The sequence below is a fragment of the Mesocricetus auratus genome, unplaced genomic scaffold, assembly GCF_017639785.1.
Source record: "Mesocricetus auratus isolate SY011 unplaced genomic scaffold, BCM_Maur_2.0 Super-Scaffold_100053, whole genome shotgun sequence".
NCBI lineage: Eukaryota > Metazoa > Chordata > Mammalia > Rodentia > Cricetidae > Mesocricetus > Mesocricetus auratus.
This window is the reverse complement of record NW_024429230.1, coordinates 3613285-3626401: the sequence shown is the minus strand read 5'-3', so window position 1 is coordinate 3626401 and position 13117 is coordinate 3613285. Positions and strand designations below refer to the sequence as shown.

At 44.2% G+C, this 13117-nt stretch overlaps 1 protein-coding gene across 32 annotated transcripts in view; it reads left to right on the top strand.

The window, feature by feature from the left end:
• Positions 1–13117, top strand: part of Kcnma1 (potassium calcium-activated channel subfamily M alpha 1) — a 688790-nt gene that overhangs the window by 571522 nt on the left and 104151 nt on the right. For 10 of the 32 annotated variants that reach the window (XM_040735914.1, XM_040735915.1, XM_040735913.1 and 7 more), the window contains one exon: positions 3649–3822. The exons of the other annotated variants lie outside the window; for them this stretch is intronic. In XM_040735914.1, the coding sequence (XP_040591848.1) occupies positions 3649–3822 (174 nt within the window). The remainder of the gene's footprint in view (positions 1–3648; positions 3823–13117) is intronic. 32 annotated transcript variants of the gene reach the window in all.

Here is a 13117-nt window from a genome sequence, read left to right as displayed (position 1 = left end):
AGTGAAAAGTAGCTGCAGCTCTGCACCTGAAAAGACACACTTTTGTCTAGTCCCTTTGGGGAGCTGCAGCCAAGCTGTGTGGAGAACCTATGGGCCAGGGCAGTATGAAAATGATGTGCTTGCAAGCTACCACTATTGACTGCCCCCGGGATCCTCTACTGGGACCTCTCATCTATTTGTCCTCAATGCCCCTAAAAATTCACAGATTGGAGGCAGCCATTGAATTGAAGTGGTACCTCACACATTTCACTTCTTAGAGACCACAAGGCCCTCTTCTTTGAGGAGAGATGAACCAGCAAGTTCTGCTTCATGCCATTAACAAGCTGCTCTCCTACAGCCGTCCACTAGATGTCCTCATAGACCTACTTTGCTTTGCCTTCACAATCTATGTAAAACCTTTCCTCTGGGGACTAGGAAGAGCCATGGATGGCTACTAAGAAAGAAACTCAGTGCACACTAATAGAGAGGAGACATGTTTTTAGGATCAGGAATAGATAAGATACTTGTGTTTTAAATAGATACTGAAATGTTCCAACTAGGTCTGTGAAGCTCAACCCTGGGGGTGTTAAGTGCATCCTCTAACCCAAATTGGTTGTAGAAAAGAAAACCAAGAAGGTTCTGAGAATCTGTAATTCATTGAAACCACAGTGAAGGTGCCTCCATAACTTTAGTTTAGAACCCAAGAATAGGATGCCCACATTTTCTGGAACGGGTACCACGTGGCAGGAAAATCTTCAGGTCTTCATTGCTGACCTTGACCATGAATAATAATGGACCAGAAGGAATCTCTCCGGCCTGATGGATCACTCCATCAGATGCAAGGTCAGAATCATCCTTCCCTTCTTTGAAAGTGGACCTACAAGTACATAGGTGACAACATACCTGACTGGGGTAGCGGGAAAGGAGGCATACTCTTAACTAGTCGTCTTCACTGTAGACATTGTGGTTCATGAAGGTTTGTCAATATGTGGGGCTCAATCATTTTTAACTGTGTCTTGTCTCTGAGCCTCATGTTAACCATTCTTGGTGTGTGTGTGTGTGTGTGTGTGTGTGTGTGTGTGTGTGCTCTTTGTCTTTTGAGATTTCTCTTTTGCATTTGGTGTGAATGTAAAATGACTGGGAAGGAGTGATGAGTAATAGCATGTTTTCTGTTTTATGCATATGCTGCTTTGGAATGTGACTGCTTATAATTAACAGTTAATCTTCTTATAGCAAATGGGTTTCTGCTGCTTCAGTTACTAGTTGCAGCCTGTTACTGCATGCTAACAATACAAAATTTAACAACAGTGCATGGTCTCCAGAACAACAGCAAACCATGACAGTTGCAAACAGTTCCTGAGGGTCACTGACTTGATGTTATTCCCCCTCCTGAAACCTTCAGAAGTGGGAGGGTCTTAGACTCTGCCCGTTATGATAGGGTGACCTCTGTGGGGAAAAAAAAAGATTCAAGTTACCTACTCCTATCAACCTTCCGCATATACATATATACATATATATGTGTATATATATATATGAACTTTCTTTCCCCATAAATGTGTCACATTCTATTACCATGCATGAACCCGAAATGGCAGTATGAAAATGAAAACCAGGGACTGTTGCTAATGAGAAACATAGCATTTCTGAGTTTGATGGGATTCTCTGCTACAGTATTTGATTAAAAAAACAACTTTCAAAATAGTTTATCTACAGTGAAACAGCAAACAAAAAGCAAAAAAAGAAATCACCTTCATTGTTCTATTCTTTGCAATTGACAGGTCAGTACGTCCAGTTAAAGTGTTAAGATAGAAAAAACAGGAGATTAATTTTCCAGCTTGTATACCAGATCTGGTTACAGTCCAGCTAAATTTACTTTCATGTTTTCCATTGAAGACTCTCTCTCCTTCTTTTCCTGACTTCAGCCACTGCTGTTGATCAGGGTGGCCTGGACATTGGCAGCATGCCTTGTGACTTCCTCTGACTCAAATGCTGTAGCAGATTCTTATTTTTATTTTTATTTTGGTAAAAGCTAAACTTAAAAGACTGATATACTGGGAGTTGAATGGGGCTGGGATTGCATGTTAATCCAAACAGTGTCCTTAGGATGCTAAAGCTCCATGCCGCCGGGAATGTGAGCCTACTCACAGGAATGGAGATGCTGCTGGAGGTCTCTCATCCATCCTCCCCAGTGCCTGCTCTTCACGGTCATAACGTTCCCCTTGCCTGACAAGCCCACTGTATGGCAAGTCATGGAGGTCTTAGTACAGGGCTTGACCCATTTGAGAGATTTAAACCCATTCCTGGTGACTGAAAAATTCAGAGGACAAAACAACAAATTATGTTTTAAAGTAGGAGGGCAACCACCCTCTACAAAGCAAAATAAAGGGGAATAATGTGACTTCCCATGTGGAAGGGGTGGGTGTGGAGATAACACCTCCCTAGTCCAAGTTCAGTGTTTGATGCTTGAAAGATATGTGTTCTTCTACCCTGTGAGAGGAGCATAAGTGATAAACAAACATGTTTGCCTGGTGTAGCATCAAAATGAGGTCAAAAGGCTTCTCTTGTACTGAAATATAAATTGCCCAGAAGGGTAAAAGGGAAAGGCATGGGAAACAATGGGAATATTAACAAGCATTGCAGGTCTGTATTTACAGGTGACTCCTGGGTCAATACCGAAACTCCACACTATGCTAACCTTAAAAGAACTATCGAGGGTCCCTGAAAATGCCAAAAAGATAGTTAATATGGCCAATATTTCGTGTTTTGTTGTTTTTAATATGTTTTGGGCAATAGTTTCTATATAAGGAAAAATATGATTGAACCACCTAACTGTCTTCTGGTTTTCTGGTGGGCAGGGAGAAAAAGGCAGCACTCACAACAAATACACCCATGAGTAGCTAACAGCATTCCAGAGACCAACATCTGATATTGCTTTGGGTAATTTTTTATTTGTGAACTTCCTTTAATGTCAAATATGCAGCGTTAGCCTTGAGTAGCAACATTTCTTATATGGACAGATTTGGTTATTTGTTCTGTCAAGAGTAAATTTAAATTCCTGTAGCTATCATGTAAGCTCACTCCTGGGAAGTTCAGCAAAAGCATCCTTAGATCTGATATTAACATGTAATTGTTTCACATTTAATTTGATGGAAGCTTGTCCCAGTCTCTGCTTAATGCCCAGAAATGGATGGAAATGAGAAAGTCTACATATTAGATATGTTTGCATTCTGCAAAAAAAACAATTTATTGTACCAAATAAGCAATTCATTTAACTGATTGGCTGTGTGTCTCTTTTGCCCTCCTGCATTAATTGTACGAGGGGGAGAATGGTGGTTACATTTTTGCTGTCTGTAATTTGCTCTTTTTTTATCCAAGAACCGGGATGTGTTCAGTCATGCCTTCTTCGTGTGGTCACCGCTCCATCGAGGGGACAAAAACAATATGCAACAACCTTGGGGGACGATAAAGGCAATTTATATTTTCACTGCTTTTTTGATGTACAACGAAACTGTCACCAACAGTCACTGTATTTTTTTTCTGGGTCAAGACTGTTAACATGAACTAAGACCTGTGTCCAACCCTCCAGTGCCCTCCCAGCTGCCCTGCTGTATGTGACCTTGTCATTAACTGCTGCTCTTCCTCTCCTCCCATCCAACCACGTGGTTATAGCCAAGATGTCCATCTACAAGAGAATGAGACGAGCATGTTGTTTTGATTGCGGACGTTCTGAGCGTGACTGCTCGTGCATGTCAGGCCGTGTGCGTGGTAACGTGGACACCCTTGAGAGAGCCTTCCCGCTTTCTTCTGTCTCTGTTAATGATTGCTCCGCCAGTTTCCGTGCCTGTAAGTTTAACCTCAACACACACAGTTCCATGTCTGTGCTCGTCTGTGATATCAGCCCTGTCTTGTGTTGTGGTCTGTGGTCCTGTGAGTCCTCTGAGCTGGTGTCGCCTTCCTAATGTGGTCTTGTATGTGATGACATGTTGCCTGTGTCTCTGTGTATATGATAAGGCTTTCCATTCTGACCTTTTTTGTGCTTCTTGTGATAGTGACCAAGACTGGCATGTGGCAGCCTGCTGATAGCTTTCCTCTCTCTTGTCTAAATAAGTGAAAATGGAAAGTACAGTGACAGGATGGCAAGTGTTATTTTAATAGAGGATATGTGAAAATGTGGGCCTGAGATTTTAGAGGTGACTATTAAGTGGGGGGGGGGTAGATCAAAAGGATGCAGAAAAAGGAATAGGGAGAAAAAGCTTGCTAGCATTTCAAAAAAAATACAACAGCATCTAGAGGCAGATGTTTATATACATACATACACACACACACACACACACACACACACACACACACACACAATTTTGTCCTGTGTATTTCTTACCAGATGTTATCCTCAGTTCTTGAAGAGAATATTTATTTTTGAATTTGCCACCCTCCATACATGGGCAGTTTCTAGTGCCTCCTTCAAAAAGTTGGCTCACTCAAAGGAGGCTCCTGAGACACTCATTAGCATCTCATATTTTCTCAACAACTTAGTCCCACTTAACCAGGGTATTCTGTAGCAATCATGAATCTAAATGAGAAAGATTTAAATCCCGAATCTCTGGGACTTCCTCCATTTTGTAGCTCAGACCTTTGTCACCGCCAAGCTCATCCCTGTGAAGGCCTTCATGCAGGTGACAGAGGCTGAGCCTGATGAACCACATTCCTGAGATCAACCTCATCCCTGTTTTCATTTGGCTGGTCAAGTTGGTAGGCGATGCTGCACAATGCGTTGGTTTGCGATGCTAGGGATGCACGTCCTTGACCACTGGCAGAAAAGCTTGGATTCTGCATGAGAACTTGGATGCTCTTGAAATCTGACCATAGCCTTGCATTCCTGTTGGTGGTAGTATAGGATGCAGGGGATGATGATTCTCTCTCTGTTTCATCCATTTCTCTTTAAAGAACCCAGCATGGTACTTGGTGCTGCATTGCTAGCTGACCCACGCACTCTTCTCCTAAGTAATCAAACGGGGCTGAACTCTTCTCCCTGTGGTGGTTCACACCCACCACAAGGAAGAAGAGGGGCATTTATTCATGAGCATTTGTTCCTATGACAGATGCACATGGTCAAGTCATCACTGTCCCTGTGAAGACAGTCCCAAAACAGAGCACGTATGGCTATCCAGTGTGACCGCTCCAATTTCACTGTATAGAGAGCTAAGACATGCCAGTGCTGGCGTCCAAAGCTGTGGTTCTCTTTTGAAGTCTGTAAGCTGTATGCAGCTGTGTATTGAAGGCATTCAGAAGCCTGGTCTGAGACCAGTGAGCCACCCGCTCTGATTCACCATCCACTGTGCCCTGAGAAGGGCTGAGGGGCAAGATTGATTAAAAGTGGTACTTAATGGCCTCTTCATTACAGACTGCCAGGCACCTGGGCCCAAAATTTTAGAAAGGACTTTTGACTTTTTCGTTTTGCTTTGTTTTTAATTTGTCTGTATGGATGCTCAGTACAAGTCCATATCCCTTTGTTTTGCCTGCAAGGATATTTTTTCTCAGTTGTTTGTTATGTAGCCTAGGTAACCCAGGTCACAACTACACAAAGAATTTGTCTGTGATGTGCAGCAAGACATCAGGTTGGTTAGGAAGACAATGGAGTAAGCAATGGTGGCACCATTGGGCCAGATCCTTTGATTGACAGTGGTGAACGTGACTGCCAACCTTCTTCAGCCTAAGGCACAATTTCTTCTTTTCTCAAGTAACCACCACACTCCAAAACCTTGACCATGGATTTGGTGGAAAAAATAAGGAGCCAATTTGGCTCTGTGCTAGGGTCCTGTGGTCATGTCTTGGCTCACTGACCATCCGCTCCAATCACAGTAAAAATCTATGTCCCCATGTGTGAGGCTCATGGTGTCCAATGTGTGCAATTTCTATTTTATTCAAGAAAAACCATAATTGGAGGGGTTTCTCAACTCTGCAATTTAATCCTGGCATTGATGGAGACCAGGGAAAGAAAATCTTGGGGTAAGAATGTCCCATTCTCTCAGAAATACCCTGTTCATAATATTGTCATCTGTCTTGCCTCCATGGGCAACCCCCACTGTGTAAGACAACAAGCTTCAGGCCTTAAATGGTATTGACAGCTCTGGCGGTGGCTTGGCTTCTCTGTTTCATCGTCTTCACTTTGTCACACAAAGGCAGGTTTCATCCATCCCTATGTGAGACCACTCACCTTTGACCACTAATAATAAGTTAGAAAAATCCATTCCAAGATGAACTTCTTTATAGGCCCATGTCAGCTGTTCTTCTCCAATTAAAAAAAAAGAAGAAGAAGAAAAAAAAAAGAAACCTTCAGTCTCTGCTGAATTCCCCTGGCAGTGTGCCATAGCAATCTCTGGGTACCCCACCCGGGTGGTGGTTTGGGTGGTGCCCATTTGACAGAGTGAATTGACTCTAGGAGAAGTGGTGAGAGTGGGCTTTTCATTAAATATGATCAGACGTGAAATGGAGAGGGGTTGACAATTAGAAATGGCAGGAGAAGGGCCCTGGAATCAAAGTGAGGTCAGACGAGCAGGTCAGATTACTTCTCTTACATTCTTTAGTTGTTCTGAAGATCATTTTGAATTAGTGTCAGCAGAACCATGATGGGTTTTGCCCTTTGTCTTTTATGCCGGGGCTGTATTGTTTCCCAAGACACTCATTAAAGGTCATTACACTATTACGGGGCTTGCTTTGGTCGCTGGTTTCCAGTTGGGCCAGCAGTGCTTCCGAGACTGCCTAATTCGTTCCTCTCTTGCCTTGTCTTTCCCCCTGTGCTATTTTTTTTTAACTTATAAAGGAAAGGATTTCCGTTTTGTAAGGGACTTTAAATTGAAACACAAAGCCCCATTACATGTTTTCTGAAGTGGGAAGGGAAGTAGCTGGTTCCCAGAGGTGGTAATGTATTAAAAGTGTTCACAGGGTTTTAAAGACCTCTCTTCTAACTGCTGCCTGACACACCTCTCCTTGGAGGCGTGGCCCGTGACCAGTCCTTGTTAAGGCTGGTGCTTGGAGGCCATTTGTCTCCTGTTGTGCTCATAAGGAGATGGGAGGCCAAGCCATTGACACAAAGACCTTCAGAGAGGAGGGGATAATTTTAAGAGATTTGTGTTTTTAAGTCCCTTGAGTCTGGGGAGAACAGTTGGACCCGTTGTGCAAGCATAATAATCTGAGAACCCATGTAAAAAGCCAGGAACGATGGTTCATGCTTATAACTCCAACATTTGCAGGGTGGGTGAAGGGTGGAAATGGGCAGATTCCTGAATCTCATTTGTCATTCAGCCTAGCCGAATTGATTATCTTCAGATTTAATGAGAGACCCTGTCTCACTCATTCATACCCTCCCCCACACAAATACCACAAACAGCCCATGTAAATTCTAGGATGAATGGTGACCATAGAAGATGCATATGCTGAATTGTTTGATATGATACTTTAGACTCGGTGTTTGATACTCGTGTCTAGAATAGGGATCAGCGCTAAAATCTAAAATTGGTGCCCAGTATTAAAGTCTAGAATGTTAGCATCATCTTCTGATTCTGTAGATCTTATTTCTACTTCAGATGGTCTTGTTAGCATGTCCTCTCCCTTCATGTACACCAGGATGCTATGCATCTGATGTCTTCCCAAGTCTCTGTTCTAGAACAAAGAGCGTGTCTCACAACATAAATACTCACGCACATCAATATAGACATAGGTCCTAATCAGTTCTGCTCTTTCCAGTACAGCTTTTTGAAGTGGACATTCTCTCTCTTTGAAAGTTTATTCTTGAGTCCAGTCTTGCCTGGTGTCTCATTGCTAAGTGTAATAGAAAGGGACAATTAAAATTATGATATAGTGACAATGAAGGGTCCTATTGATTTGGACCTGCCTAGACCTGCCTGACAAGATTCTAGTGATAGTCCGTCAGTAATGCTGCTGTAAGCAAATTGATCAAGTGGAAGAATAAAAGCAGTCCTTTGGGTTTGTACTGAGAGCTCGTGTTAGCTCAGGCACAACCTGAGATCCCTCATATCACCGTTCATCCTCCAGTAGTTTACCTGCACAATTCCATAGAGCCTTCAGCAAACTACTGGAGCTAGCTTTAAGTCATGCATGGCTTTTTCTTCTTGTGTTCATATATCACAGGTGAGGCCTCCAGCTCCAATGGCTAAGCTGAGAGAAGTCCAATATGATCAGGATGAAAGGAGATCCAACAATCAGTTTAGAGTACTCTTGAGTCTTGTCAGCTACTAAACAAAACCCAGCTCATCTTCAGTGGCCTTTGGCTTGTGCAGGCAGAGAATTAACATTGCCAACTGAACTGAAGTCACTCTAGTGAACTAATGGAAAATTAAAGGATATTAACAGGAGGTAGAAACAGTGTTGAAGCCCTTCTCAGGACACCCCTATGCCAACAGTCTCCAGAGCTCTGGAGGAGACATGGGGTTTAGCAGGCTACATTTAAACACCACCAGCCTGTAAGCGGATCACCCCCTTGATAGTTTGGAAGGACTTCTTCAAGCCCCACCTCCCCAGTCCTCAAAGGGAAAAAGAAAGCCAGAGGATACTCAGCACATGTAGAATTGATTTTAGTGTTTCTCACGTGTTTTAACAGATATACAATGACAAAAAAATGCATGCGATACAATGCGAGTTTTCCATGTGTGCACACACAGTGTCAAGATTACATCAGCCTAATTAGCGTGTGTGTCATCTCAAACATCATTTCTTGTGATGAAAACTCCGTACTCTTCTCTCTAGCTATTGTGAAAAACACACTGTATTATAATCACCGGGAGAGAGCCTGCTGTCCAATTGGGCACCGGAGTTCCACTTTTGCTCAGCGACCACCCTCTCCCCCAACTCTCCCATGTATTTTACATCCATGGTCTGATCTATCTTTGATCTGTGTTTGTATCTATTCTCACTCTTCCTATTTCTCCTGTGCCCCCATCACACTCATTGACTGCAAATAATAATAGAGCCTTTTGATTGTCTGGTGCCTTAGCCAACCTTGGCCACACATCCTGATTTGTCCATTTGCATTTTGTTGTGGGGAGTGAACATAAGAGTAGGAAGGCAGATGGGACCAGGCTGCCATTTACCCATCAGATGTGATGAAGTGAATAACGCCCCCAGGGAGAGCCTCTTCAAGTGCTCCTGCTGTCCCAAGCAAGGCCACCAAAGCCAACGCCTCTTGCTTAATTTCTGGTAGGTACAGGGGGCAAAGTTGACTGGAAAGATGCTTCACCTCAGGTAATGGATCATACATACAGTTATCAGTTGCTGGAGTCAGTAAGGCAGAAATCAACCTCCTGACATTGTCTGCAAAGAACGCCAAAGCTCCTCTTCACCTAGCCCATGATGCTGGTGTTTGCAAGCCCAGTGACAGGGGAAGTAGTTGATTGGCCCTAAGAGACCATGCTCCTTACCTTCACCCCCAGACAAGGTGCTGTTGGATCCCTTAAAGAAATAACCTATGGCATGGCACTGCGTGCATGTGGAAGAGAACGTCTCAACAGACAGCATAGTCAGGGCTTCAAAGTACATTCTTTGACACGGAATTTAGAGGCAGGAAGTAAAAAGGCCAGAAAGAAGGAAGAGCCCTTTCTATGTCTGTAGCCTGTCACCTAGACACTTCCCTTTCCAGGAGCCCTGCCCTATCATAAATGATTATGGCTCTTTGAAGACAAATGAAAACATACGTTGGTGTGCCATAGGATATACCAGACAAAGGTCCTTATGCAAGGTGATGTGGAAATTATGCTTGTATTTTTATTTTAGGGCAGTGACCAGCCATCAGGATACTGGCCTCGACAGCTCTCACCACCGGGCAGTGGGTTCTTCTTCTTCACTCCAGGGTGGAAGACAGGCGTAGCCAGCTAGCGTTCCATTTCTCCTCCTCCTCCAGTATCATGGGCGACAGATGCCAGGGCCAGTGCATTCTTCACTTGAGTCTTCTTGTCAAGGCTCCGCCTTGAGCCCAAACCCTGACCTTTACTTGATGAAATCAACTGCTGATGAACAAGCAGAGGTTTGAATTAGAGCAGGCTTGGAGCAAATGTCAAGTCCACCTCCCTCCTTCTACCTATGACAGGAGCGCGGATTAGACCAAGTCTGGAGTTTGCAGTGCCTTAGGCTTTATGGGTCTGGGGAGACATAACTTATTAACAAAGAGTTATTAAATTTTTATCAATTTTACAACACAATGTAAATGCCTCCTATGAATCTACATTGTATTCATTATCATTTAAAACGTTAATTAAGTCAAAGTTGCATTTAATTTCCCTCTAAGTGGGCCACTGGGAAGAGGCTTTTAGAAACATCTGTGGGAGCATGTAGCTATGGAGCCAGGAATCCCTCAGCCTCCATTCAGGATAACCCCTTGAGTTCATTGCTATTGCGTGGCTGTGACTAATTTGTTGTGATGTGATTGGGCATTGTCTCAATTTAGCATCAGACCATCAGTGGTGTAAAGCTAGTCAAGAGACACTGTGGGCTGCTGCACAGGCTTCTACACACTCTTCCTTTAGATACCAGCCCAATGGAAACCAGCAGTCCATGTGTAGCACCTCTGGTCCCCATCATACCTTGAGATTCTCCTTCCTCATATGGTACCCATCTTTTTCTCTGTTTGATCCCTCATCTGAGATAGACACTTGTTAACTGGATCAGTAAAATTAGGACATGGTGCTCATAGAGAAGATGCTCATCTTTGGCATCTTTGGTTCCCACCAAAGCTCAGAAGTACAAAGCAGATGAATGGAAAGCAGTTTTAGGATGATGCAGACAGGCCATGCTCATCAATAAGAAGAGGCATAGCGAGGTTTGATGAGAAGTTGCTTTCCCAATTTTAGCTGACAATGGTATGCTTGTCTTTTGTGAGCACAGATCCACAACCTCACGGATTTTTAATTCTATGCATAACTTGTGGGCTAGGCTCACTAATAAGATGATCCTAGGACACGGCTACTTGGTTAAGTTGGATTTGTGTCAGGACTAGACAATGCCATTGCTACGCTGCTGTGTAAGGTATTCTGCCAGAACGGCAAGAGTGTGCAGGTGTGGGGGCTAATATGCATATGGTCTTCGCTTGCTTCCTTGCAGGTGCTCCCTCAGTTGACAGGTACTAATTTGCCTCTGCCACAAGGTAGTCAGCAACTGCTGCTGCTGCTGTGAATGGAGGCATCTGTAGAGCACCTCACGTGTGTGATTTAAATAATCTGATGAGGGAGCAAGCGGTAGAGCTGGTTTGTGACACAGATTGGTATGGCTCTGTTTTCTCTGGGTAGGTTGAGGCACTTGGATCTTTGCACTACTGAATAAGGTTCGTAGGCCTGTACGTCCCTCTGGGATGAGAAGAGGCTGCAGATGGCTGTGATGGAACTAGAGGTGATGCAGGTAATGTCAGAGTCCCTTGCAAAGTAAGCGGCCACCCATGAGTCTCGGGATTCATTCTGTGCAATGTGGGGAGAGGAGAAGGGTAAAATAGGCCTTGGCAGAGGCCAGACCAAGGGTGCTGTCCTTAATCTGCAATGCAACAGAAAGCAATTGAGATGTCAGGTCAGGGAAATGAACCATAAGGGCCACTCTAGTGGCTTCCATAAAGAGACCAGGCATGGTGAGACAACTGAGGAACTCCCCCACCCCAAATAATGGAAGGGAAAAGCCCAGGGGCTGTGATGGGAGGAGGGAGAGCGGAGGTCCTCTACAGAGTCTCTGAAGGAGGGTGTTTTGTGGAGCACCATCGGGGGCCCACAGATGAAGGCCATTATCCAAATTCGGGTCTAAGATGTTGTAGTCTCTTTAAAGACAGCTTAATTAGTGGTTCTGGAGCAGTTGAATTCCATTAGTTAGTGAAATTTCTTAAGTCTAATTCTCCCAGGCTGACTAGTAGTCATCTGAATTCCTACTTGAGCTTCTTGGGGTTTTCTTTAGGGGAGGGGGATTCACTTACGTCTCGTAAGTACTGGCAGCCTACCTGGCTGCCCTCCATCTATTGGCTTTTCTTACCCAGCATCTCTTCTTACACCTACCATCCCTTCAGCTGAATAAACCTTGAGTTTGTTGAAGGTGACAGAGGTGGGCACCTGAAGGGCTGATGTGATTGGCTCAGACAAATGGGGCCACCAGCTGGGACACATGACCAGCCCCTAAGGGTCCTGGCTTCAGCTGCTTGTGGTAGCTTCAGTTCCATATCATGGAAATTATTTTTGAAAATCTCCTTGTATGGCAGGGAGGCTTTTTTCCTCCCATCTTTCTCAGGGAGACAGCGTGTCTCCTTACATCTACAGAGGGGAGAAAACAATAAGCACTTTACATCCTGTTCACTGAAAATCCACTGCAGTTTTCAACTACTTACACTATCCAGTGGAAATACAAAACACATTTCCTGTGAAGTGCTGCCACACAAAATCCTGGGACGCCATGTGGCCTTTCTAAGTAGTGTGGCACAATTTTCTTTTCCATTTTATTTCTTTGTGCATAAGACATTTCTCTCTGTTCGTTGTGTCTCCATGTCTGCGTCTGTAACTGTGGCATTCATGTACACCAGTGAGCCCAAAGAGTCATTCAGACAGCATGGGAGAGTGCTTACGCCCTGGGTTTCCCCACAGTGGTAGGCTGTGCATACCAAAGGTGTCAGCTTCTAGAAGCAGGGTGTGTTCAACCAGCTAGCCATGTGCTAACTTCCTATCTCCTGGGTTTTGACTCTAACCAGTATGCTGAACCAGGCTCCATTTGCTACAAGAATTCTGCTTTTTCAGCCAACTTGTTCACTACATAGAATCTACAAAGATGGACAGAACCATGTGGGCCACTTTCAATATGATTACTAAAGAGACCTCTTTGTAGGTTTAGACAGTGCCAGTTTTGAAGGGAGATTGCTACATGTATACAGAAAGCCCTGTTCTGAGGAAAGTTTGCTTATAATCAGTTTAGATGGACTAAGCTAAACCAAAGTTGGCCTGATGCTCCCTCCCTCCCTCTCTCTCTCCCTCCCTCCCCCTCCCTTCTTCCCTCCCTCCCTCTCTCTCTCCCTCCCTCCCCCTCCCTTCTTCCCTCCCTCCCTCTCTCTCCTTCTGCTTCTGTTTCTACTTCTTCCTCTTTGATCATCAGTAATGATCATTTGTCCATC